Raw genomic sequence first — 22,178 nt, forward strand, 5'->3', positions numbered from 1 at the left:
TTTTGGTGCTGATATAACTAATAAAATACAAATTTATTGAAGAGTTATGAAGTCGTTACCTTGCTTATTTTTTATCATGGTGGTATAGTTTCTCTATCAAAGGGATACTAAAAGCACACTATTGGCTTGTGGGGTCAGGTCAAGAAAACCTTTGTGTGCGATTCTAAAAGGAATCTTTGTACTTAAATGCTTAGGGACCACTGATCTATTTTGGCTACCAACTTGACTTAGATTTTGTATGAAGAAATGCTAGGCCTTAAACACCTGTTTTTGAGGACACATCTCTCCGTGTACTGCATAATAAACCCGAGGGTAGTACTGGTACCAGTTCAACAGTGCCTTTAAAATGGAGAGTCTCCCCTTTCAAACTTTCAGCGGAGATAATAGGAAAAAAAAAAAAAAAAGCCCAATTTTAGGATCATGTTCCAATCTAGGAACAGGGATGAAATCTGGAAGAGAACATGTATTTAATCCTGAATGGAAATCATTCATGTTCAGTAAAAATAAGAGAGGTTTGTCAGCCCCTCACTCTCCGTCAGCGTCGCCAGTACCCCAGCTCTTCTTGCCATTTTATTGTACAGGCAGAAGGTGATGAAGAGAGAATGGCCTGTAGATCCGGACAGCCCTGATTTCACATACTGGATCTACGAGTATCAGGGCCTAATGTGAAAATATCAAGACTGCAAAGTTATTTTGAATTGCAACGAGCTAGATAGCATTGTGGGGATGAAAAAAATTAATTTCCCTTCTCGAGTGCTGTGGCTTTACAGAGTTCTCATCACTTTAGTACTTAGAATTTTAGGACGGCAGGAACCCCAGTCATCTCTCATTTCTTTATTTTAAAGATAGAAACATAAGGAGGTTATAAGACATGGCTATGGTCATATAAGCAGTAAGTGGTAAAATTCAGACTGGAGTTCAGTCTTTTCCTGAAAATGAAATTTGTCAGCGACCAAATGTAATGAGGAATCCAGTTGAATACATGTTTGAGGATCTACCTAGTACAGTGGTCGGCAAACTGCAGCTCGTGAGCCACATGCGGCTCTTTGGCCCCTTGAGTGTGGCTCTTCCACAAAATACCACGGCCTGGGCGAGTCTATTTTGAAGAAGTGGTGTTATAAGAAGTTTAAGTTTAAAAAATTTGGCTCTCAAAAGAAATGTCAATCATTGTACTGTTGATATTTGGCTCTGTTGACTAATGCGTTTGCCGACCACTGACCTAGTAGTATCCATGGAGCTGACCCTGGGACTCAAAAGGTGAAGACCTCAACACAACCAAGAAGGTGACAATCTGACGGAACACAAATACAGTACAACCACCTCACAAGTTTAAAGGTGATCCATCACAAAACACAAATACACTGGGCTGCATATCCATAGAAGGAGAAATTTAACTCTGCCTGGGGGAGAGCATAATGAAATCTAGTTTGTATTTAATAAAAAGAGGATGCCCTTCCAGCTATTCCTATCTGCCCCACTGTTCATTAGTTTAGCAAATATTTGTGTACCTGCATCTGTGTATCAGACACTCTCTTAGGAGTAAGGAGGAACTAGTCCTCCCAATTACCTTGCAATTAAGGGTATGAGGGAGATCTGATGCTGAGGGGCTACTGCAATCAATTTGGTAAATTTTACCACTAACTGCTTATATGACCATAGCCATGTCTTATAACCTCCTTATGTTTCTATCATTAAAATAAGAAAATGAGAGATGACTGGGGTTCCTGCCGTCCTGAAAGTCTAAGTACTAAAGTGATGAGAACTCTGTAGAGCCATAGCACTCAAGAAGGGAAATTAATTTTTTTCATCTCCACAATGCTATCTATCTCATTACAACTCAAAATAACCTTTCCTTAAGAACCGAGTGCAAAAGATCCCCTAATTGTCAGAACAGCAGGCAGGGTGACCCCAGGTGTCAATGGGCCCCCTGGACTGACCTCTGAAGCTATTCTTCAGCAAGTGCAATAACACTTCAAGGAGCTGGAAACAGGGGAGTTTCTCCCAGCTCCTCGCACCCCTGGCTCCCCGCCCTGTCCCGCCCTCCCTCCCGCCCGGCCACGCCCACGCCCACGGTCACGCCCACGGTCACGCCCACGGTCACGCCCCGGCTCGCGCTGGTTGGCTCTCGCGGGCATGATGAAACTTCCCGCACGCATTACAGGAGGCAGGCGGTATAAAGTGGAAGGAGGCCGGCCGCGCCGCCCCGCCCGCCTGCTGCCCGCCGCCCAGCTCTGTGCTCCCGTGCCACCTGCCCGCCCGCCCTGCTCGCGCCCAGGTAAGCCCGGCTCCCGCGCCCAGCGCAGCGCCTCTCCCCGCTTGCCTCGGGGCTGCCCCGGGGGCGGGAGGAGGATGCGCCGCTGCCTGGCCCCGCCGACGGGAGGGCTGATGCGGATCCGGGCTCAGCGGATGCTGCGGCTCCTGCGGGGTGAAGAGGGCGGGGCCTATTGCTGCGCACCCGGGAGCGGGCGGGAGAGGGAAGACCTCCGTCGTGGTCCGCAGAGGGAGGGGTCCGTGAGCGTAGACCGGGGGGCGGTCAGCGGCAGCCTGAGTTGCCCCCCGTGAATTTTATTATTTGTTATTATATTGCGTGGAGGCCTGTGGACATTGTCGCAGTCCCGAGACCTTCCCGTGCACCGGCTGGAGGGTGCACGTGGCCGGGTGCTGTTGAGAGCCCCAGGGGGATTTGGTAGCCTGGTGCTGGTCCAGAAGGGGGCGGTGTCGGGGTTGTGGGTCTCGGCCTCGGGATCTGTACTTTCCCTCTCACCTCTGGCTGCGCCTCTTTTACCTAAACACCCCCTAACACCCCCCACTCAGGTGACCCGCTGAACAAAACCTACGGAAAGAGATATGTGGAGGGCGACAGGCGGCGTGGTACAGAAAAAGGCACAAGAACTGGCTTACTCGTTTTCAGTGGATTATTTGTTCAATTGAACTAACTTCATATTCATGTTACTATTTTGAATAAAAGACCAGTTTTCTTCTCATCCCGTGGCCCACAGACCCAGCATCTGTTGCTCTGGGTGCTTGACTAATAGTAATTTAAAAGCACCGAGAACTCTTTTTTTTTTTTCATTAATTGATCGCATTGCAGTAAGATTAATTAGAAGCAATTTAGTCTTGCCCTGGCCGGTTGTTCAGAGCATCGCCTGTGGACCGAAGGGTAGAGGGTTCGATTCCTGGTCAAGGGCACATACCTCGGTTTTTTGGTTCGATTCCCCGGCCCAGATCAGGGGAAGTGCGGGAGGCAACCAGCCCATGTGTATGTCTCTCTCTTTCCCTCTGCTCTCCCTCCCTCCCACTCTCATGCTCTAAAGGTCAATGGGAAGATATCCTTGGGTGAGAATTAAAAAATAAAAATAAAAAAATAGAAGCAACTCCTGGTCGGGAACCTGACCAGGAGTTGGTTGCTCAGATCTTAATGTAAAAATAAAGTGACATGAAGTTTAAGTAGTTGGTAATCAGAATGTAATGCACCAAAACCACTATCCAAGTCGGTAGGGACTAGCCACATGTGACTGTATTGAGAACTTGCAATGCTGGCTAGTCCCAGGTGAGATGTGCTAGTCCCAATTGAGAAATGCCTCCTTGATATAATTGTTAATACAGTACTGATTAAATGTTCAAATGACACTATTTTTGGTAAAATGTGCTAAATAAAATATTTTTATTGTTAATTTCACATTCTCTCTCTCTTTTATTTTAATGGAGCTACTAGTATATTTAAAGTTACATATGTGGCTCCCATTTGTGTTGGACAGCACTGCTCTAGAAGTTTATGAGGAAACTAGAGGCCCTACTGGCACGAAATTCCTGCAAGAGTAGGCCTTCCTTCCCCCAGCTGCCGGCACCAGCTTCCCTCTGGCACTGGGACCTGGGCTTTGCTCTGGCCATTGGCAGGCACCTGGGACCCGGCTTCCCTCACAGCCCTGGTTTTGTCCGGAAGGATGTCCGGTCTAATTAGCATATTACCCTTTTATTATTATAGATATGGATAATTACTGGGAACAAGTAATAGCAGTAGGACCTTTGCCCTCTAATGAGACTGATTCCAATAAATACAATAGATGATGGTTTTAGTCTGCTTTTTTTTTTCTGCTGGAGAAGTAAGTGCTTCACAAACTTGTTCCCCCTTTTCCCTTCCAAGCTAGTGGTTAGTATTTATCTTTAGCAGGCTTAATAATGAGATTCTCTAAGCAACATTAGTAGGACCTAGGTAAATAGGTGATTGGCTAATGACCTCACGTGGTTTTCAAAGCACTTTTCCAGCCCACTTTTTGTAAAATTGAAGTTTCAGTTGTACAGCACTGTAATTTGATAGCTGTGTACACTGCAAAATGATCGCTACCAAAAGTCTAGTTATTATCCATTGCCACACAATCGACCCCCTTCACACCTTTTGCCAATCCTCCGACCCCTTTTTCCTCTGGTAGCCACTGATCTGTTGTTCTCTGTATCTATGAGTTTTTGTTTTATTTTTTAGATTCCATGTATAAATTAAATCATTATAGTATTTATCTTCTTTGGAATTATTTCACTTACCATTATAACCTCAAGGTCCATATAATTTGTTGCAGATGACAAACTTCCTTTTTTATGGCTTAGTAATATTCCATTGTATATATGTCTGGAGTCAAAAGTAGGTGAATTATAAATAGTCATACTTAAATCTCAGTGAATTTCCCACTAAATCACATTATTGGGTATTTGGCCCAGTGTGTGGAAGGGACTGGCATAAGACATATGCTGTATTTCCCAGTTGCTTGTGTTAACACCGTATTCAATTAATTTGTTCTAGTCTCATTAAGAGGCCAAATGGAGCTTTGAGGTTCATTTAGATACAAATAAAATACCCTCAGAAGATTGCTCAAAATGATTGATATAACATGAGTGTGTATGTGTGTGTGTGTGTGTGTGTGTGTGTGTGTGTGTGTATATCTTTATGATCGATCTTTGTCCCAAATTATCTAGGCATTTGCTGCAAATTTACATTTTTAAAAAATACCAAAATCAATCATTTCCAAATTACTATTTTGATAAAATAACTGTTTTGAGCTGGCAGCATCCAAATAAAACAGCCCTTTATTTCACAGTTGAAAATTTTAAGTTGCCAGATAATTAACATTTGTAGGAATTATCTATTTTCTTATTGGCCTACGGGATGAACCCAGCTGTTTTTCAGAGATGTCATCACTGTCTATGGCCCATCTACTCTGCTTGTTTACTGACCAAGGCGGCTTTGAGACAAAAAAATATTTGAGACCCTCCTTGAGGACAATTGGATGGTGAACATTGTGTATTTCTGTCAATGTAATTGTTGTTGTTGTTATAAAGCCAGAATATCTGTATCAGATAATATTGCTTGCCTTTTCTCTTTATAATTTCTTTGATCACATTTGAGTAAATCACTTAGTGGTAAGCTAGAAGTTGTGAAACGCTTATAACAGCTGTCTATCTTCATATTACACTTTATTTTTAAAAAAATATATTTTATTGATTTTTTTTTACAGAGAGGAAGGGAGAGGGATAGAGAGTTAGAAACATCGATGAGAGAGAAATATCGATCAGTTGCCTCCTGCACACCCTCTACTGGGGATGTGCCCGCAACCAAGGTACATGCCCTTGACCGGAATCGAACCTGGGACCATTCAGTCCGCAGGCTGACGCTCTATCCACTAAGCCAAACCGCTTAGGGCCTTCCTATTACACTTTAGCAGTATGTATCATCTTCCATTCCACCCGCTATCTTCTATCTTTAATTGTCAAGGAGACCCCTGAGGATACTGTCGGAATCTAGAGAGTCTCATGCACTTTTGAGGGCTTTTGAGATTCTGGGCTGGAGGGAGTAGGGCTGGATATTAGCCAGCCTACGTGGCATCTGTATTTTGGGAGTGACCCTAGCATGCAGAATAGGATGTGGCCTGAACACTGCCGGCTCTAGCCGACCAAATCCCAGGATGAGAGAGATTCAGGCTTTGGGTGCTAAGTTGCTATATAGCTGGCCAGACAAAAAGGCCATCCATCTTTCCTGAATACTTGTAAGTAAATTAAGTTATTTTCTACTCCTGTTGGCCTGCCATCCGATGCTGTAGATACGATAGTTTATATTTCAGTCTTTGAAATGGTTTATGCAAGTTTTTTGAATCTAGATGTAATACAAACTAAATAAGGTTCGGACCCTGAGTATTTAACGGGTCTGCTTTTCCCTCCACAGAGAACACGTCGCTTCACTGCACCATGTGCGGCATTTGGGCCCTCTTTGGCAGCGATGACTGCCTTTCTGTTCAGTGTCTGAGTGCTATGAAGATCGCGCACAGGGGTCCGGATGCATTTCGCTTTGAGAATGTCAATGGATATACCAACTGCTGCTTTGGATTTCACCGGTTGGCGGTGGTTGACCAGCTGTTTGGAATGCAGCCAATTCGAGTAAAGAAATACCCTTATTTGTGGCTATGTTACAACGGAGAAATCTACAACCACCGGAAGGTAAACAGAATGAAACCAGAAGATATCTTGATGTGATTAAGCCTCAGAGCTCATTGGGTGTAATCATTTTTACATATCTTATATAATGGTTTTTACTTTCAAAGCACTTTCCAGGTACATGATCTCATTTGTTCCAATTATATAGACCGGGCACTGATGAGCAGAAGGGTGAAGTGACTTGGTCACACACAGAAAAGATAAAATGTGAATTACAATTCAGGTTTTTTAACTCTTAGTATCCCCCTCTCCCCCATCATGAATTTAAAGGTTCATTAGAGCCTGTGCTAGGCTGGGTGTTAGGTGCTGGGGATTCAGTAGTAAATAAGAGAGGTAGGTTTGCATTGTAAAGGAGCTTATTCTATTTAGGGAGCAGACAAAAAAAGTCATTGTACATATAACAGCATCCTGAAATGAATATGGAGCTGGTGGATATGGGGGATCCAGTTTTGGGAAGGGTAGTCAGAGTGGGGGGGGGGGGTCTCTTGAGAAATTGACACTCGAACTGAGAGGCAGTGGACAAGCATCAGCCAGCATTGGGAATAGCATTTTCTGTAGAGAGACTAGCAGGTGTAGAAGACCCGAGGCAGGAAGTGGTCCTCAGATTGTCTTAAGAAAACAAGTTAGGGTTGGGAAGGCAGGCAGGAACAGATCAAGTAGGACTTGGTATAGTATGGAGTTGGCATATCATTCTAAGAGCACAGAGATTTGAGATTTAATAGTTTGGAGGTGATCATACTTGTAGCTTTTTTTAAATGCTGTCCTTAAGATATTTATTGTGATTGCATTCTTCCACTTAATCAGAACAAAGGACAGAAAGGTAGCCAGATGCAATTAAATGCAAGAAGTAGGACTTTTAGCAGCATTAAAATTGGAACAGCTTTCTAATCTGGTAAAAGTTTACTCTTAGGATGAGAATGGGTGAGGGGATGGAAATTCTGACCTGAGGAAGCTAAATTTACTAAGAACCTTCCAATCTGGAATTATTTGGCTAATGTTTCATAAGAAAAATTAAATCGAAAATTTGCAGGGTTTTTTGTCATCCTTTCCAACTTTTAATTTTAAAAGGAACAGAATGATGAAAACCAATTGAATAACTGTTAGTTTTGCCATATTTGCTTTATCTCTGTTTCTCTATATTTATACACATACACATTTATTTTTTGTTGTATTTTGAGTACATTACAAATACTATGACTCTTCTAAACATGCAAGCATATATGTCTTAAGAATAAGGACATTCTCTAACCTAATACCAATACTATCATTAAAACTAAGAATCCATAATACCTTCTAATATCTAGTTTATATTTCCCCAAGTTTCCCAGGAATATATTTATAGCTGGTTTTTTTTATTGTTAGTTAGTTTGTTTATTGGTTTTGAGCCAGATTTCATTCAAGGTTCATATCTCTGGGTATTTTTTGAGCCTTCTTGTTACACACCTATCATTCGTGGGTAGGGTTTTATATTCTAACCACCCTTTGGACTTTTAGTTTTTATCTCTAAACGGTAGCTTTTGCCATTGTTTGTTGTCTGCTTATAGGAGCACTCAATTACAGACTTCTCATTTGAAAATTTTTTATAGTTACTCCTCAAATGCCTTTCACATTTATTAATGGCCTAGTATATATACATCAGGCATCATTTGTCTAGGTCAGTGGTTGGCAAACCGCGGCTCGCGAGCCACATGCGGCTCTTTGGCCCCTTGAGTGTTCTAACGCCACTTCTTCAAAATAGACTCGCCCAGGCCGAAAACCGACTTCTGCGCATGGGCCACGGAGTTTCAATCGCACTGTACGTGCGCGCCCGCACGTGGTATTTTGTGGAAGAGCCACACTCAAGGGGCCAAAGAGCCGCATGTGGCTCGCGAGCCGCGGTTTGCCGACCACTGCTCTAGGTGTTTGAAGACAACATGGTGGACAGGGAAGGTAAGAATGGAGTTTCATGCTAGTGGAGTCCAGGAGGGGAGCCGTTAAAACTCCTTTCTTAAGCCAAATTAGTACCAAATGCACAAGCATGCTAGGTTGTATTATGGTACTATTAGCCTGACTTTTGCCTTAAACGAGACAGGAAATTCCTTGTTTACTTGAACTGCATTGCTGCTTTTGTGTGCTTTGTTAATAGTCATAAAAAGTTAAGTATTTTTAAGATATTGTAAATTAGCGAAGTGTGTTGTATTGTCAAAAGCAGAGAGGTTCCATTGCTTCTATCTGTCGTCTGTGGTAATGCAGTGTGAGCAGCTAGAAACCTGGCTAAAGAATGGACATTTTAGGCTCTTGTAAAGTATTCTGCAACAGGAGCTCCAAAGCCCTCCTCTTGTTGATGAAAATAAAATTTACTACTACCACTAAAATGCAGCCTGAGGTGTATTGGGAGTGGAGGGAGAATGAGGCAAGGAGAGGAGGAATCTGAGTAAAGGCTGGGCCATAGAGGAGGCCCTCTCCCTGCAGGGAGCGGCAGGGCCTTGCAGCCAAGTCCAAGGGCACTGTGATTTCCAGATGGTAGCAAGATATGGGAGCTTCTCTCTCAGGAGAGTGGGAGGTGGCACATGTGAATCATTAACCCATAAATTACCTGCAAAGTTTACACCCAAGAGCGGTGATGACATGGTAGTGGAGGGAAGATTTGGGAAGCTGCTGCTTGCTGAAATCATTGGATACTTTAGGGTCACTCATCCCTCAGGTACTTAAGTCCAGAAGGGTCAGCAGAAGACCGTTTCCACACCTCACCTGCCCGTGACAGGGATCATCTCTGACGGTCTCTTAGAGCAGGGAGAGGCAACCAAGCGGTGGCTTTGTAGTCACTGGAGGCGGCCAACCCCCATTTTTGGACTGTGTTCTGTGGGGGGCTTAGAGACAGAAGGGCCACAGGTTTATAAAGTGAGGGAGATTGTGAAGCATGTTTCATAGGCCGTATGTATACAAACGTAAATTTTTAAAATATATTTTTTTATTGATTCAGAGAGGAAGGGAGAGAGAGATAGAAACATCAATGATGAGAGAGAATCATTGATCGGCTGCCTCCTGTACACCCCACACTGGGGATCGAGCCTGCAACCTGAGCATGTGCCCTAACTGTGCTGGTTCATAGGTCGACGCTCAACCACTGAGCCACGCCAGCCAGGCTAGACTTACTTTTTGAAAATTAAAAATGTGTTTTAAATGTTAAAACTTATCTAGAATTTCCACCTGATTTTGTGGGAACCTTTTTCTCTCCATCGTCAGCCGAAAATCATGAATTGAGCACAGTTTGCCAGTGATGATGGAGACCCAGGGGGCCTGGGGGCATAACTTCAACTTCCTTACTCGGCGGTGATAGTGACAGTCTCTGCTGCTCCATCGAGCACGTGCTCTAATCAGCTCCACTGCCGTTTTGTGTGTCTGTGAGAAGTCCCTGTAATTCCACTGCTGAGTGGGGGGACTGGATGTCCTCCTCCAGGGACCTGCAGCTTTGTTTTAGACCACGTGTCTCTATTATTACTTATTTGCTGGGGAATCGTGCCAAATAAGTTTGTGCTTTTGCTTTCTATTTCCGTAGGTGGGTCTTTTAGGCAGAACTAGAAGAAACTCAGTCAGTACTACATTTGGAAACCAAAATTTCACAATAGTAGAAGATACATTTTTAGGGTCATGGCAACTGGACAACCCATTTGCTTAACTTACATGTATACAGGGGTGGGCAAAAGTGGGTTTGCAATTGTGAGTATGTGAAACAGAGTTTGTTCTTGTATTATTATTTATTAATCATTGTATTATTTTCCATACAAACCACTATAAACCTACTTTTGCCCACCCCTCCATACCTCCAAGCATTTGCTGTTCTGGTGCATTATCTCCCCATTCTGTTTATGAGAATGCAACTAAGATTTTCACGGAATGCCATGATTCTTCTAAACCACTCAAGTGCATGAAATGATTATTGAGCATAGAAATATTGAAAGAACTTGGCATTAAAAAATTATTAGTGAGATCAACCAAAGGACTTGTATGCATGCATATAAGCCTAACCAATGGACACAGACACCAGGGGCGTGAGGGCATGAATGGGGGGGTTGGGGGGCAAAGGGGGATAAGGACATATATGTAAAACCTTAATCAATAAATAAAAAATCCTATATAATAAAAGGGTAATATGCAAATTGACCCTAATGGTGGAACTACCAGAAAGACCGCTCAACCAGTCACTATGAGGCGCATTGACCACCTCTCGATCCTTTTCCTCGGCCGGCAGGCTCCGATCGCCCAATGGTGAACGGGGAACCGGGGGTGAGTGGTGGGGGGGGCTTGGACCAGCTGCGGGAAGCCAGGAAAGATGGTTCTGATCACAGGCCAGGCCTAGGGACTGTACCCGTGCACAAATTTCGTGCACTGGGCCTCTAGTAAATAAATTAAAAAAATAATTATTAGTGAATGCAAGGATTCTAACACTTTAATTTTGCTATTGCTTCCTTAAGCTGCAACACCATTTTGCATTTGAATATCAAACCAAAGTGGATGGTGAGATAATCCTTCATCTTTATAACAAAGGAGGAATTGAGCAAACTGCTAGTCTGTTGGATGGGGTATTTGCATTTATTTTACTGGATACAGCGAATAAGAAAGTGTTCCTGGGCAGAGATACCTATGGAGTCAGACCGTTGTTTAGAGCCATGACAGAAGATGGATTTTTGGCTGTGTGTTCAGAAGCTAAAGGTAATGATATATTTTTTCTACAGATTTTCATTATTATCCTGGATTTTATGTATTTTTTTCCCCCTAGGTCATATTTGCAAATTCCATAGGGGCAATACAGAATTTTACAATTGACTGACACCCTCTGGCTTGAGTTTTTTAAACCAAGTAGTTGGATTCTCCTTTTAGCACTTAAATTCTGTAATCCTTGAAGTATAAATCTATGTAGTAAATTCACTTAATTTTTGTTGTGCTAATATGCTTTGCATATAGTTTGATCCCATATGTCTTGGCAAGTTTACCTCTATCATCTATCTATCTATATATAAAAGCTTAAACAACTGGTCAACCGGTCACTATGATGCACACTGACCATCAGGGGGCAGACGCTCAATGCAGAAGCTGCTCCCTGGTGGTCAGTGGGCTCCCACAGTGGGAGCGCCGCTCAGCTGACCGATGGACGCCAGACACAGGGCTCATGGCTGGCGAGCGCAGCTGCGGAGGCACGAGCCTCTCCGATCGGGACTGACTGGGCACAAGCCCGTGGCAGGCGCAGCGGGGCCGGGATGAGCGGGAGTGACAGGCAGGAGCAGCAGGCGTTATTGGACTGCCGGTTTCGGCACAATCCCCGCAGGCTACGCCAAGGGGCCCGACCGGTGCACGAATGTGTGCACTGGGCCTCTGGTATTATAATATTAGGATTGGCCCTGCAATTGTTGCACTGTGGAACCAGGCCATAGCTATAGCAAATACTTATTTAGCATTCTGAAAACAGCTTATTGATAATATAATTCACATACCTTACAATTCACCCATTTAAAGTATATAATTCGGCGGTTTTCAGTATATTCACAGATATCTACAACCAAAACTCCTATGAGTTTTAGAAAATTTTTCATCACCCAAAGAAGAAACTCTGTACTCTTTAATTGTCACTCCCCAGCCCTCTATATCCATCAATTGTTGAACCTCTCTGGATTTTCCTATTCAGGACATTTCATATGAATGGGATCATGTCATGTGGTCTTTTGTGATGGGCTTCTTTCACTTGCATAATGTTTTCAAGATTTGTCTATCTAGTAGCATGTATTGTACTTACTTTTTTTTTTTTTTTTTTTACTTTTTATGGCCAAAAGGTATTTTGTTACATGGATATACCACATGTTGTTTATCCATTTGTCAGTGGGTGGACATGGGGGTTGTTTCTCCCTTTTGGCTATTTTGAATAATGCTACTATAAACATTTGTGTGCAAGTTTTTGTTTGGACATATGTTTTCATTTCTCTTGGGTATATCCCTAAGGGGTGGACTCGCTGGGTCATGTGGTAACTCTGTGTTTGATTGTTGGAGGAATTGGCAGACTGTTCTCCGAAGTGGCTGTGCCATTTTATATCTCTGTCAGCAGTATATGAGGGTTTCAGTTTTCCATATCCTCACAGACACTTTTTTCCTAACTTTGATTCTAGCCATCCTACTACATATGAAGTACTATTTCATTGTCCTTTTGATTTGCATTCTCCTGTTGACAGTGATATCAAGCATCTTTTCTTGTCTGTGTGCCATTTGTATATCTTCATTAGAGAAATGTCTATTTAGTTCTTTGATCCTTTTTTCCTGCTGAGGGTCCTTTGATTTCTTAATATTTTAAAAAATTAACAGACTGCTTTTTAGAGCAGTTTTACATTTCAGGAAAATTGAACAGAAAGTAGGGTTCCCATAAAGGGTGGGGGCTAAAGTAGGTTTACGATTATGAGTACATGAAATAGTTTATTCTTGTATTATTCTTTATTAATTACTAGAGGCCTGGCGCATGAAATCTTGCATGGGTATGGTCCCTAGGCCTAGCCTGCAATCGGGGCCATCTTCCCCAGCTGCTGGCAGCCGGCTCTGCCCCCTACTGCCACCCACCCTGGTTCCCTGTTCCCCATTCCCCATCGGCAATGGGAGCCTGACAGCCTGGGGAGGGACCGAGAGGTCGGCCTTTTCAGCCTGCTTGCCGGCCCCACCCGCACCGCAGGTTGCCCTCTGTGTGTGGGGTGACGGGTGGGGCGGGGGCCTTGGCCTGGTGCCGCCCGCATCCCCCGCCACCCACCCTGGTTCCCCATTCACCATCGGCGATTAGAGCCTGCTGGCTGGGGAAAGGAACCAAGAGGTAGATGGTCAGTGCACCTCATAGTGACTGGTCAAGCGGTCGTTCTGCCGTGATGGTTGCTGGGCTTTTATTATCTAGGATAATATTGTTTTTCATATGAACAACTGTAAACCTACTTTTGCCCCACCCTGTATATTCCTTCCATTATGTTCATTAAGGTTACAGAATACATGATCAATATGCAAAAATGAGGATTTTTTTTCCCCCATTGATTTCCAGAGAGAATGGAAGGGAGGGAGGAGGCGGGGAAAGAGGTAGAAACATCAACATGAGAGAGATACATCGATTGGTTACCTCCTGCATGCACCCCCACCAGGACTGGGGAACCTGCAACCGAAGTACATGCCTTTGACCAGGAATCGAACCCGAGACCCTTTGGTCTTAGGGCCGGTGCTCTAACCTTTGAGCCACACCAGCCAGGGCAACAGTCACCTTTTATCTCTTACCTAAAATCTGGTCTACCTGCATGCCTCTTTTTGCTTTATTTCAAGTCCTTTCTCACTTAGTTTCTAGATTTAATACTGGCTGAAGCAAGGATAATGAGATCAATAAAAGGGTCCTTAGAATACCAGTCACAGTGTGGGTACTAAGAGCTGTCTGAGTTGGTCTATTTTCAGGCATTTCAAATGGCACAGAAGAAGTATATATGTTAAGCACTATTAGGAAACCGCTGTAAGGAGAACACAGGGAAAAGCAGACCTCCGCTGTGTCTCCTTTGGGCCTGATAACTTGATATGATATAGAATTATAATCTTAAGTTCAATTTACCCCTTGAAATTTCTTGACTCACATTTTTACATCCTTCATAACATTGCCCTTTTCCAGACCGAATGATCTCAGCCAGGGTACTGCAACTGTTTTTATTTCTCATCGCTTTTAGAATGACTTACCAAAAACTCATTTCATTTTGCTCCTGCAATGGACATGCATTTGTATCAAAAAGGGGAAAACAAATAGGAATTTAAAGGATATTAACTAATGAAAGTTACTGTGAAGTGTGCTAATTCAAATAAAGTTATCCTTTTGAATTTGTAGGTCTTGTTAACTTGAAGCACTCCTCCGCTCCTTTTTTAAAAGTGGAGCCTTTTCTCCCAGGACACTATGAGGTTTTGGATTTAAAGCCAAATGGCAAAGTTGCATCGGTGGAAATGGTTAAATATCATCACTGCAGAGATGAGCCTGTACACGCCCTGTATGACAGCGTGGAGAAACTGACCCCAGGTAGTAAAGCCAACGCCCACCTACCCATTCCCCACGGAGGATTACACTCATGCATCACTGGAATGATTTCCTATTGATGATCTGTTTCCTGTTTAATTTGGAGGTGGCACAGTGGGATCTGACAGACTCCACTGTTGAGCAAATGCCATCAGGAGAGATGTCGATGACTGTATACCTCTTCGCAGCAAGTAACTCAGCCCGAGCGTGCCTGGCGCTGCTTCACTTACTTTATGTGTTCACAGGTTTTGAGATAGAAACCGTGAAGAGCAACCTCCGAATCCTTTTTGACAATGCCATCAGGAAACGTTTGATGACAGACAGAAGGATCGGCTGTCTTTTATCAGGTGAAGACTGTTAAAAAACCACAAAAACAAGTTATATTTATCATGTATTTAAGTTAAAGGATTTGTAGCTATCCCTGAGGTTTTGCCTATAAAATATTTACTTTATGACAATCTTTTCTCCATTATAGGATGAAACAGCTTTCTCTAAGCTGCATTTCATATTTCTGGTAATTTGGCAACTTAAAGTTACACTATAATTATTGTTGGGATGAGTGAGTAAACATTTTTTAGAGTTGTGTGTAGTGATTGTTGAACCAATTCAAATACTGTTACCATGATCACTGACTATGTTAGATTTTTCTCTTATTCAAGTTGGCTTTCAGTTTATAAAAGTTGGGGATTTTAAATGATAAAACTCCAATCTTGGTGCTTAATCCGAATGCAAGTCATCTGTCCCAGTCTGTGCACGGCACATGACTGACCAGTCCACCTGTCGTCTTGCTCGTAGGGGGCTTGGATTCCAGTTTGGTTGCTGCCACCCTGTTGAAGCAGCTAAAGGAGGCCCAAGTCCAGTACCCTTTCCAGACATTCGCAATTGGCATGGAAGACAGTCCTGATTTACTAGCTGCCAGAAAGGTAAGACACTATCTCTGCCTGTTACTAGAATGAAAATAAAGTCAGTAATGATGATTCTGTACTTCTGCTATATTGACTCTGGTAATTGTTTTAGCATTAACTATGTTAAAATGTAATGAAATGCCAGTGTCAACTATGTTATACACTGTATTCTGGGTACTTTTATTTACCATGGTCAATGCAGTTCTCACAAAAACGCTATGATAATCATTCTCCTTTTGAAAGTGGTTAGGCCTTCAGGCTTAGGAGCCTGCTTGCTCATTTCAAATCCTAGCTCCACCTGGCAGTTCCTCACTTATGTATGTAATGGCAGTAATAGTATCTACTACAGGATAGGTTTGAGGTGAAAATTACATAATTCACAAAAAGTGCACAGGGTAGAGCCTAGCATGTCGTAAGTACTTGGCAAATGTTAGCTGTTATTTTATTTTTAAAAGATTTTTAAAAATTGATTTCTAGAGAGAGGAAAGGAGAGGGAGAGAGAGAGAAACATTGATGTGAGAACAGAACATTGATTGGCTGCCTCTTGCAAGCCCCCTACTGGGGATTGAACCTACAATGTGGGCATGTGCTGTGACTGGGAATCAAACCAGCAATCTTTTGGTGCATGAGATGGCACCCAACCAACTAAGCCACACCAGCCAGGGCTTGAGTCTTGTTTGTTTTTATAAAGCAGTATGTTTAGGACTATGGGTAAAGGTGATGTAGTACACGTTCAGTGTGCAGGAGACCTCATTCCTAATCTGGAAAAACTGATAGAGAATGATGGATAAAGAGCTAGAGAGCAGTCCCAAAGCAAGTTGATTAATGATGAAAGAATCCAAAATAGCCAAAGAAAATAGAATAAGGGGAGGGGCCATTTCATTTAGGCATAACATCCTGGGTATAAAATGAGGCATTGCAGGAGGGCCAAAAGATGTCCAAGGTTAGAGTAGAACCATGCTGGACTAGAGATCGATGAGGTAGTTAGGTAAAGTAGATTTGTGTTTGCGGGGTGGGGTGGTATGCTAATTGGAAGCCTCTCACTGTTAGGTTAAAGTCTTGTAGTGAAAGGCTGATGGGAGTTCTACCTCTTGGTGGTTAAAGGGAACTTGACTAGGTGAAACTTCTATGTGGTGGCCTGGAGAACCATTTGCCCATATTGTGGGGGCCTACTGAACCGTTTCCCCTTATTTTGCCAATAGTTTTCCACTATTGTTAGTTCATAAGACATTGTGAACTAGAGTCAAGTTTCATTTCCAAGGGCAGTTATTTTCTTTCAATAACAAGTGTGTGGGTATTTCCTTATATAACCAGGTGGCAAATCATATTGGGAGTGAACACCATGAAGTCCTCTTTAACCATGAGGAAGGTATTCAGGCCCTGGATGAAGTCATATTTTCCTTGGAAACTTACGACATTACAACAGTTCGCGCTTCAGTGGGTAAGGGGTTTTATAATATCAAGAAGACTTTTAATCTGAAAAACTATAAGTTTTAAGAATATTATTTCAAGCAACAGTTTACAAAGCATACTCCAGAATGAATGGAAATAGTCACCAATTGTCTAAGACAAGATCATTTAAGAATTCCCTGAATTTTTGGAGTGAGAGGGACAACAAATATGTAAACTTCCACGTTTATAGTATCACTGTTTATATTTCTCTAAAGAGTAGATATATATGTTCTGCAACCTCTTCCCCCAATTTCTCTGTATAATGTTTCTTGGCCAAATAGGGAAATAGGTCTATGTTGTAACTAATTTTCTGTAAGGAATACTCATTTTAGATACATTCTGATAAATATTTCATCATACGGCTTATCAATCAGTAACAGGCAATACTAGTTTTATCTGGTGGATACACACCAATATCAGAAGTGTATTTCAAGTCAGACTGATCCAATGTTATTGAGCCTCTAATATGTACCGGCTTAGATATGCCTCTTTTAAGAGACTCAGAATCTGATAGGACTCTCACAAGGGAGCCAAAATCCATGAACAGATATACTGTATAGTTTATCTGGTGTTAATACTTTGTTGGGTGGGGGGGGGGGGGAGCAATTAATAAAAATGTTTAAAAAGTCTGCCTAGGGAAGTGTTACAAACAAATACTGGTTTACAGGGATGTGGAGGAGGAAGCAATGGGCATATTTTAATAACATATAGTATATTTAACTATATGTGAAAATTGGTGGATGGATAGTATTAAAAAAAATTAAAACTAAACTACCAAAACCTTAACTCTCTTACTATTTTTTTGTATACTTAATCTAAAACTCATGCGTTTACAGTGCAATAGCCCAAAACCATTCCACATTTTCACATATAGTTTTAAAATTTTAATGCTTTTAGACAAGAATATCCACCTTAAAATTTTGCTAAACTGAACAATGATGCAAATATCTTAAAAAATTCATACATTTCATACCACTATCACTATACAAAAATGGTAAGAGTCTAACCTAAGAACAAAACTTGTAGTTGTTTCCAAAAGCCAAATAAAAGACATTTTTGGTGAAGAGTTATGTCGACATTAATAGCAATTTCTGTCTCTTCTTTAAGGTATGTACTTAATTTCCAAGTACATTCGGAAGAACACAGATAGTGTAGTGATCTTCTCTGGAGAAGGCTCAGATGAACTTACTCAGGGTTACATATATTTTCACAAGGTAAGCATTTGGAAATGGAAGGCTATTGGTGTTAGATTCAGAAAAGCATGAAAAATGAAAAAAAGGGGGAAAGTATTAATTATTTCACTATTTTCAGTATAGCAATAATACTTTTGAGTACCTTGGGAGGTATATGAGGAAGTCTGACACTGTCTGCTTTGTGTTTTCTTGGAGGGAGAAAGAAGTCTTAATAATGTCATATACTCTATTCTTTAAGCAGGGAATCATGTTTCTTAATCCCCTGTGATATTGTGGTTATTGCACAGTGTGCCCATTGTATTTGTTCTTTGGTGTGAGGAAGACATGTTTTATACAGCATCCCTCCCTTCCCTAAACTCTGGCTTTTTGCCTCACACACCTTTAGAGTTGGAGTATGTGTAAGAGTAAGAAGCAAAAGCTTTTATTTGCTCAAAGCACATCTGTCTGTGCATTTCTGACTGTCAGCTGTTGGTATGCTAGGCTCCTTCTCCGGAAAAGGCCCAGGAGGAGAGCGAGAGGCTGCTGAAGGAGCTCTATCTGTTCGACGTCCTCCGCGCAGATCGAACTACTGCTGCCCACGGGTAACTCAGTGTTTTGAGAGGCGATGCTAAAAATTAACCTCAAGCACAGAAAGTGCAATGGCCGACTTTTTTTCTTTCCCGTTGGTTATATGTTGCCGGGTGTGACTTTCATAGAGAAAATGAAGCTTGTCTCTTAGCCCCAAAGGAATTAGGCTAAAGTCAAAGTGCTGCTGTGGGAATTGATAGGACTTTCACAGGTTGCTCTAGACCGAGTTTCCACCTTCACAGCATAACAACATTCCGCTCATATCTGAGTAACCGCGAGGGAAGGCAATTGCAGCTCTTTTTAAGTCTTGAAGGGAAGTGAAAATTATACACCTCCTTATCACAGGTGCTGAGCACCTGTCTGCTGGATGCTGTGTGATCCTGCGTAGGGATAAAAAGATGCAAGAGGTTTGATAAGAGTATAAAACCGGGTTTCTATGGTATCTTTTCTGTTGGCTAAAGTTTTCACTTTTTCCCTGGTTGGTTGGCTTAGTATGTTTTAGCATATTTCTGTACACCAAAAGGTTTCAGGTTCGATTCCCCGTCAGGGCATATACCTAGTTTGTGGGTTCGATCTCCTGTTGGGGTGCATGCGGGAGGTAACTGATTGATGTTTCTCTCTCACATCAATGTCTCTCTCTCTCCCGATTCCTCTCTCTCTAAAATCAATAAAAACATGTCCCCGAGTGAGGATTAGAAAAGTATATGTTATAAAGTTTCACTTTTTAGCTGGTCATGTTGGAGAGTTGAAGACACTTGCTATACATGTTAAATAACCAACATTAAATGTTTCTGTTGCTTCTACCAATCACACTTAGATTAGAGAGTAATACTAGTAAATTATGGGGGTGGCAATGAACTGAATCCGTGGTTATGGTCCTATCCATTTGTCCTCATCAGTCACCAGGATTCGGGATGCAAATGATACCCCTGTGAGGAAACTGGAACATAGGTTTATACTGAATCTTGTATGTAATTTTCAATCAGTTGAGCAAAAAATTTTGAATTATCATTACAGCTTTTAATAGGACAAGAGATGGTCTCACCCAGAAAAACCTTTGAGTCTGAAAGGTCAAGGCAAAGGACGTTCTTTTCTTTTTTTTTTTTAAAGAAAGCAATCCCATTTTAAAAATATATATTTTATTGATTTTTATAGAAAGAAACATCGATGAGAGAGGAACATCGATCAGCTGCCTCCTGCACACCCCCTGTTGGGGATGTGCCCACAACCAAGATACATGCCCTTGACCGGAATCGAACCTGGGACCCTTCAGTGTGCAGGCCAATGCTCTATCCACTGAGCCAAACCAGTTAGGGCCCAAAGGACATTCTTAATCATCCATGCCACTCATGATTCTTTCTCTGTTTTTTGAGATAGGTGTTCACTTGTTCACAGAAGGGAAAGTAAAAGTAATACTTCTCAAACTGCTTGTTTCACTCCCTAGATGCATGGTTGGCAAACTGCGGCTCGCGAGCCACATGCGGCTCTTTGGCCCCTTGAGTGTGGCTCTTCCACAAATAGACGGCCTGGGCGAGTCTATTTTGAAGAAGTGGCATTAGAAGAAGTTTAAGTTTTAAAAATTTGGCTCTCAAAAGAAATTTCAATCATTGTACTGTTGATATTTGGCTCTGTTGACTAATGAGTTTGCCGACCACTGCCCTAGATGAGGTAATACATATGTATTCGTTAGTTTTTACAGGGCAATCAGTTAGGAGGATTGAAAAATGACATTATAATCTTAACAATACTTAGAGGCTGGTTGAATTGCTAGGAAACTAAACCAGGATCTAAACGGACAGGCACTAAATATCCATCTTGACTTGGATCTCTTCTCTTCTCCTTTAAGCCTTGAATTGAGAGTCCCATTCCTGGACCATCGGTTTTGTTCCTATTACTTGTCTCTGCCGCCTGATATGAGAATTCCCAAGGTAGGTGCATCAGTTCAGGATAAAAACTGGCCATTGGTGTTGGTTGTATCTGGAGCTTTTCCTGATGCTCCTTTTGTTTTCATGTCAGAACGGGATAGAAAAGCATCTCCTGAGAGAGACATTTGAGGACTCCAACCTGCTACCGAAAGAGATTCTCTGGCGACCGAAAGAAGCCTTCAGTGATGGCATAACCTCAGTTAAGAATTCCTGGTTTAGGATTTTACAGGAGCATATTGAACATCAGGTAGGATGCTTTTAAAAGTATTTTCTGGAATAGGACAATTTGGGTATAGAGTTTATTTTGTGCTTAGTTTCAATGTTTTGTTATCTGTAGGAGAGATTTCCTCTTTTTTAAGAATTAACTAGCACACAGGATTATAAAGCAGCATCCCCTATTAAAAGAGAGAAGAGACTTAACCAATCATCACTGACCTTCATTTAACACATCTCTGGGCCCCTGCTGGGCACCAGGCACGATGAGGCATAAATGAATAAAACACTCAACCATCAGAGATTAGAAATATGCATCTGAATGTTCTTTAAAAGTTCCACAGCTATGCATTTTGTGGTATTTAACACTTTCTAAGTGATGGGTGATGCTGAAGATCTCCGGCCGTATTTACAGTCAAGCCTTTACATATCTTTCTTTTCTCTTTTGGTTTTATGAAGCCAAATTAAATACATGTATTTCCGTGCTGTTTTAAAAAAACCCCAAACATTTTGGTTTTATACTCTCATTCTTACAGGTTGATGATGCAATGATGGCAGCTGCAGCCCAGAAGTTTCCCTTCAACACTCCTAAAACGAAAGAAGGCTACTACTACCGTCAAATCTTTGAACGCCACTACCCAGGCCGGGCTGACTGGCTGACCCACTACTGGATGCCCAGGTGGATTAATGCCACCGACCCTTCTGCACGCACTCTGACCCATTACAAGTCAGACACCAAAGCGTAGGCACTTTCTAAGTCACAGAGTGAATGTTCTTATTGTGAAGGGGAGAGGACTTGGGGGCTACAGGGGCAGCGTTGAGCTTCATCTACCCAGGTGGTGAAAAAAATAAAAAGTCTTAAATGTAAAACATGGCCACAGTCATTTATATTCATACTGTTCTTTCATTAGCGGTGACTAGGAACTGGGCAGCTTTTACTCTGTCACAGTGAGGTAGAGAGTGGGTGAGGAACGCGGGGGACAGCCTGGTGTTTGCTGCGAGGATGCACAGGCACCCTCCTGGCAGGGTTGCTTTGTCTCCTGCCCACGGGGCCTCCTTCCAGTCCTCGCCTGGTCAGAGTGCATGTGGTCTCTCTTGACTTCCCTCTCTCAGTTCTTTCTGCATCCTGACAGCTGGCTAGGCCGACTCTGGAGGAGTTAGTCCTTTGCAAGAGTTCAGGACAGCTCTGTTTTCTAAGATAGTAATTCGGATGGTTGTTGTTGTTGTGCCAGTGCAGTGTGTCTTCTGGAACTGTTGATGCTGAACAGCACCAGATGTTGGACGTTGGTCCTTAAGTTTGGCTAAGAAAGACTTCAGAGCCAAGTCTCAAATACAAGCAAAAGTTTATTTAGAAAGTCACAGAGGTAGAAGAAGTGAGCCAGCTGGGCTACGTGGGCTTAGG

General features: G+C 42.3%; 1 protein-coding gene across 1 annotated transcript; it reads left to right on the forward strand.

Annotated features, from left to right (window-relative positions):
* The first annotated feature begins 2,158 nt into the window (after window positions 1–2,158).
* ASNS (asparagine synthetase (glutamine-hydrolyzing)) lies at window positions 2,159–22,178 on the forward strand. Its single transcript, XM_079786088.1, has 12 exons — window positions 2,159–2,275; window positions 6,212–6,483; window positions 10,935–11,172; window positions 14,339–14,524; window positions 14,767–14,868; window positions 15,317–15,444; window positions 16,741–16,867; window positions 17,986–18,092; window positions 18,552–18,652; window positions 20,485–20,566; window positions 20,655–20,810; window positions 21,313–22,178. The coding sequence occupies exons 2-12, from the start codon at window positions 6,235–6,237 to the stop codon at window positions 21,520–21,522; spliced, it is 1,686 nt and encodes a 561-aa protein (XP_079642214.1). The 5' UTR covers window positions 2,159–2,275; window positions 6,212–6,234; the 3' UTR covers window positions 21,523–22,178.

Source organism: Cnephaeus nilssonii (assembly GCF_951640355.1).
Source record: "Cnephaeus nilssonii genome assembly, chromosome: 12".
Lineage (NCBI taxonomy): Eukaryota > Metazoa > Chordata > Mammalia > Chiroptera > Vespertilionidae > Cnephaeus > Cnephaeus nilssonii.

What these genes read in the sequence shown, in the direction of transcription:
- ASNS (XM_079786088.1), top strand. Translation starts at nt 6,235, where the DNA reads ATGTGCGGCATTTGGGCCCTCTTTGGCAGCGATGACTGCCTTTCTGTT. An exon ending in CGTGGAGAAACTGACCCCAG is followed by an intron (nt 14,525 to 14,766) that starts GTAGTAAAGCCA and finishes ATGTGTTCACAG; the next exon opens with GTTTTGAGATAGAAACCGTG. An exon ending in ATTTACTAGCTGCCAGAAAG is followed by an intron (nt 15,445 to 16,740) that starts GTAAGACACTAT and finishes TTATATAACCAG; the next exon opens with GTGGCAAATCATATTGGGAG.